The sequence below is a fragment of the Gracilinanus agilis genome, unplaced genomic scaffold (assembly GCF_016433145.1).
Source record: "Gracilinanus agilis isolate LMUSP501 unplaced genomic scaffold, AgileGrace unplaced_scaffold15540, whole genome shotgun sequence".
NCBI lineage: Eukaryota > Metazoa > Chordata > Mammalia > Didelphimorphia > Didelphidae > Gracilinanus > Gracilinanus agilis.
Genome location: NW_025346409.1, coordinates 1 through 5479, shown reverse-complemented (window position 1 = coordinate 5479; position 5479 = coordinate 1). Strand labels below are relative to the sequence as shown.

The window sequence follows — 5479 nt, the reverse complement described above, 5'->3', positions numbered from 1 at the left end:
CCCGGGGGCTGCTCCCCGGGCGGGGTCATCCTTTTCTCTTTCTGTCGCCGGTTACAGAACCAGACCCGCACCACCTCCTTCTCCAGCTGCAGGCTGTCGGCCAGGGAGGAGATCTCTTGGGCGGCAGGCTTGGGGCACTTCAGAAAGTGCGTCTCCAGGACCCCCTTGACACTCACCTCTATGGAAGTTCTCTTCTTCCTCTTCCGGCCCTGGGCCGCTATCTTGTCAATGCTCGTGGGGCTCCCGGTGGACGAGTCGGCCTCCTCCAGCCACTTGTTCAGGAGGGGCTTCAGCTTGCACATGTTCTTGAAGCTCAGCTGAAGCGCCTCGAACCTGCAGATGGTGGTCTGCGAGAAGACGTTGCCGTAGAGGGTGCCCAGCGCCAAGCCCACGTCCGCCTGCGTGAAGCCCAGCTTGATGCGCCTTTGTTTGAACTGCTTGGCGAACTGCTCCAACTCGTCCGACGTCGGGGTCTCTTCGTCCGAGTGGTCCTGGCAGTGGTGGGCTCCGAGGTCTCCGTGCTCCGCCGTGTCCCTCAGCACGGGATGCAGCCCCTGGGTCGGGCCCGAGGTGGGAGGCGGGGTGAGCCCCCCGTGCTCCAGCATGCCACTGACCGTGAAGCCAGGCTGAGAATAGACATTCATGGGCTGCCCACTGGACGTTAGCGAGGAGTTATGAGCTGGGCTGGCTCCCCAGGCATTGGGGTGGTTTGTATGAGGTGAGTGGTGGGGAACATGAGGCGACCGGTGATGGATGATGGCGCCAAGTTGAAGATCTTCTCGCCCTGGCTTCACGTCCTGCTGGTCTAGAGGGCTGCTCGCCAGGGTGGAGGACCAGGGACTCCCGTCACTGAGGCTGGTCACCCAGTGGTGTCCGAGGGGATGCCCATTGCTGGGAACTCCCTGCAAGTAATCACTTTGGAGAAGTTTTTGAGGATTTCGGAATGGGCTCCCTTGCTGCATGCCTGCAGAGTCTGCATGGACCAAGGAGCTGGAACTGAGAATGCTGTAGGGATTAGAGGCAGCTGTGGCCATGGTTGGTGTAGATCCCCTACTAGTTATAATGTGGCAAAGGGAGCAGCTTCAGCCTTTGACATCTACGAAGCAAGGGAGCCAAATCAGCAGCCACTTAGTTATTGGCAGTCCTCCTGGCCAATGGCAGCCCTCCTTGTGCGGGGAAGCTTTTGCTGGCACCAATGATGGCCAAGGAGGCAGGTCGCGCTTTCCAAATTAGGTTTGTGAAACCCAGGAGTTAAAGTGAGGACTGAAGCAGGAAGTGAATCAATCTTTAGGCTCCATTGGTTGCCTCTAGCTGACTATCCACGGATCATTTATTTAACTCTTTCTCCTCTGGACGATGCCAAACATTTGTTTTTTAAAAAGGGATCCTGGGCGGGAGGGGAGGCGGAGGGGGGGGTGTGTGCGGGAAGGAGTCTAGAGGATGGCAAGGCCGCGTTAACGATGAATTCCAAATAGGGATAGGAAATATAAAATAGACGAAATATTCTTCTCAGATTGACTTTGCATCCTCAGCCGCTTTAGAAGGATTTTCTCAGCTCCCTTCAACGGTTCGGATCAGGCGTGGAGTTAATTACAAAATTAAATATGTTGGAAAGTTGTAACAACAAAGACATCTAGGAAAAGACTATAAATCAACAAATCTCAAATTCCCTGTAGAGATTAAAAAAAAATTCCTCGAGATGGATGACCCTAAAGGATAAATAAAGGAGAGAGCCCTTCCTTGTTTGTTGTTGTTGTTGTTGTTTTCTTTCTTTCTTAGAATAGTCAGTTCCATAAGATAGAACTGAAAGCATTGGGCACGGGTAGGGGGAATAAGCATTAGATTAGGAGGATCTGAGTTCAAATCCTCACTTTGTGGGTTACTACCTCTGACTCTGAGCAAATCCTTTGCCATCTCTGGGCTCCCGGGAAGTACTCTATTGTCAAACGAGGAGGTTGGACTAGATGTTCTCTTGGGCTCCGCGGCGACTACAGTGCCAAAGACCCCAGTGACAATTTAGGAAAGGTGAAGAACTAAACTATTCTGGGAGAGTCCGGTGGAACCTGTCCTGATGCAAATGTCTTTGGCTTTTCTGAAGTTTGTCACCCCAACCATTCGGTCCTTGGGTGCCACCTCTCAGCAGAAGTCCCTCACCAACGGGGAAGCTCTCAGCACCCAAACAACCCTCCCAGGCACACAAAGCCTTCTTGGAATGCCCACTGATAGGCAGGCCAGTGACCAGAACTTTTGGGAGAAGGGTGGCGGCTGCCTCACCTCCAAGTCGTTGATCTCTTGGAAAAGTAGAAAAGGGATTTTTAAGGAAGGGAAATGCTTTCATTTGTCCTTAATAAGCTGGAGTGGGAAAGCTATGGGGCTTTTTTGCATCACCAGCTCCCTTCCCAACTGAATCTGAGTCTTGAGTTTGAGTTTTCTTTCAGATTCTGAAGAGAAAGCTTTTATTTATTTCCTTCTCAAATAAACAGGTGTGTGTGTGTGTGTGCGTGTGTGTGTGTGTGTGTTGGGGGGGCAGGAATGGGAAAAACTCCTTGCCCTCCCCTTAAGCCTTTCCAAGTCAGGAAAAGAAAAGTCACTGTTTTCTACATCCCCTCTTTCAAATCCTCTCTTTGAGGGCAGGGTTGGACCAAATGCAAGGATTTTCGAGGTGCTGTGGCTTGGAAAGCAAGGCACCCATACCTAGGCTCCCAAGTTTTAAAATGACCGTTCTGGGCACAATTTTGGAAGTAATCTAGCTGCGTTGCAGAAGACTGCAGCAGAGTCTCCCTTATTGGTTTGAAATTCCATTAAATATATTGCAAGAGCTCCTAGGTTAAGCTTGATTTAAATTTGCATACATTTTCATATATTTAGCAGAAATAAAAGAAGGCTTGCAGCTACCAGAAAGTCATTAAGGCATTAGTTTCCCTAAGAAGACAGATCTGAAGGAAATTCGAGAAAAGGAAAAAATGAAAAAGCCAAGGTGAGCAGCTTCTTCTCCAATTCCTTTCTATAGCTAAAGATCCTCGGGGTCCTTCGGGTAGGGCTCGTTTGGGAAAAAGCGGTGAGCTAAGGGAGTCGGAGGATGGGGAATGAAAAAAAAAGTCTGGTAGGCAGAAGAAACTGGTGTTGGGTGGGACGCGACTTTATTTTTTCTTTCTTCCTTCCTTCCTCTAAAAAGAAAATAACAATCTCGTAGTTATTGGCAGTGATTATTTACGACCCACCCTGCTCTCCCTTCCCTGAAATAGTTTCTTTAGCCGAGGGTCCTCGGAAGGCTTAGCTTTCCTTGGTTTTTTTTTGGTTGGTTGGTTGGTTTTTTAATTGTCAATTGTGTCTCCTCTTTTGTCCGACTCGGAAGCTGTTTTTGCTCGTTCGGGCTTCAACTTTTGCCTTCTGGAAAAATGAGTTCGTGTGTGTGTGTGTGTGTGTGTGTGTGTGTGTGTGTGTATACGCGCGCGCGCGCTCTCGTGTGTCTGTGCACGCGAGCGTGGGGGTGTGCGTGGGTGTGCGTGTGCGAGTGAATGGGGGTGGGGCGCAGCTTTCTGGAGCTCTGCGAGCTTCCCACTTGTGGAGACCCTCGAGGCCCGGGGTGGGGTCACTTTAGCGGTCGGAGGGAAAGGCGCCTTGGAGTGCTCAAGTCTTGGGGCAGAGGTTTCTTCTCCCAGCTCTGAAGGGTTGGCGACGGTCAAGGTGCTCGAATAGCAGCGTTTAGCATTCTTTAACGAATTGGCCTAGAGGGGACGGTGTGGTTTTTTGCACTAGATCAGGGCCTGTCATGCCCTTAGCGTTCTAGCCTGGCAGCTCTCGCCCAATCTCGGGAGAAGAGCCCCCCTCCTCCAGTCGGGGCCTGAGCCCCACTTAGCCAGGCTTGCTGGTGGAGCCCCAGTGCCCCCAGCTCACAGCGCCTCGGCTTCGAGGAGGAGAGAAATCCCTCGAGCAGAAGGGCAGTCCCTTCGTTGGCACTCTGCACCCCCACCCCCACCTCCCACCCCCCTGGGATATTCAGGTACAAGGCTAGCCTTTAACGGGGGGGGGCCCGGGCAGAAGGAAACCTTTCTAACTAACAGGAACCCCGCATTGCAGCAACCCGAGTCCGAAGCCAAGCAGCATCCTCGGGGCTGCCACCTCGACCCTGGGCCATTACCCCCTTGCATGGAAGGATTTTTTTTTGGAATCTGCATATAGTTAAATCTTCTGGCTGTTCTAACTAATCTACTGGAGAGGGTTTCCTTCGCTTTCCCCTGTCAGTCTAACTTCCCAAGTGTAACAGATGCCGCTCTCAAGCGCTCCTCTCTGCTGCTTGTCTTTATGCAGCCTCGCATATTTCTCCCCATGATCTGGGTTTCCATAGAGAGAGGAATAAAAGGGGGACCATGGCCACAAATCCCCTGCCCCATGCGGAATAAAAGAGCCTTATTCAATAGCCGACCCCGTCTGGACATGGGAGCGAAATGAGTACACGCAAAGCTACTGTTGCAAGAATTTGTAACTTATTTTTCATCGACCGGAGTTCACAAGCTCGGAAGAGATCCGCCTCTGGGATGGGGTGCCTGCCCTTAGGGGTTGCCCCGTAGTCCCAGGTCCCAACAGCTCAACCTTTGGTGATTCTTCTGGCCAGCCTCCCCCCCCCCTCCCCAGCCCTTCTCCCTTCCCCGAAACCCGGGCCAGCTAGAAGTCGCTAGAGAGGGCAGTCTCCCTTTGAGGCAGAGGAGGCGGATTTGTATTGGTGTCCACACACCACACACTTTTCAAAATAAGGCCGGCCAGACAGGCTTAGTTCTCTAGGTCTTGCGAGTCCAGTGCTCCAACTTCCTCCTCTGGGTCTCTTCTCTTAGTCCATCTTTTAGGACCACACTTTAGTTAATTACACCACCGGCTCCTCCCTAGAACGGGATAATTGTTCGGTTGTAAACCGGGTAGGAAGGCAGCGGGGTGGGGAGCGGGGGTGGGGTAGGGTGGAGGGGAAGGAGGTGATGTCCCTGTGGCCCTCCGCAAGCCTGGAAGCCTTTAGAATGATGGGGATGGCGGAATTACTTCCAGGCACCTCGTGGAAAGCCTGGGTCCCCGCAGGAATCGCTGTCCCCCCCCCCACCCAACCCCCGTCCCTAACCACCACTAAGTCCTCTTGGCAGTCAAGAACCGGCAAATTGAGCCGATCGATCGATTCTTTGGGGTAGAAGGGACTGTCCGAGCGAACTTAGCAGAGCGGCCGTGCTCCGGGCCCCAGCTGGGGCTGCTCTAAAGGACCAGCCAAAGAGCTGAGCGGAGCCAAGCTGAGCCGAGCCGAGCTGCTGGGAGGGAGATGTGGGTCCATCGCTTATTTTTCCGAGTCTTAGAGGCTTCTCATTATTTCCCCAAATCTGGAGGTGGAGGGGTGGGGGAGGGCGAGGAAGGTGCGGAGAAGTCTCCCAGGCTTGATTTGGTTCGGGTTTAATGCCGCCTGAGGAGACTCTAGGCGGCAAGAAGGGGCTCTGGGCTGTGA

General features: G+C 52.8%; 1 protein-coding gene across 1 annotated transcript; it reads right to left on the bottom strand.

The window, feature by feature from the left end:
- Positions 1-9: 9 nt before the first annotated feature.
- On the bottom strand, positions 10-1034 carry POU3F4 (POU class 3 homeobox 4; the record flags this gene model as incomplete). Its single annotated transcript, XM_044683194.1, has 1 exon — positions 10-1034. A coding segment is annotated over exon 1 (1025 nt), but the record flags the coding sequence as incomplete, so codon positions are not given.
- Between the last annotated feature and the right edge of the window lie 4445 nt (positions 1035-5479).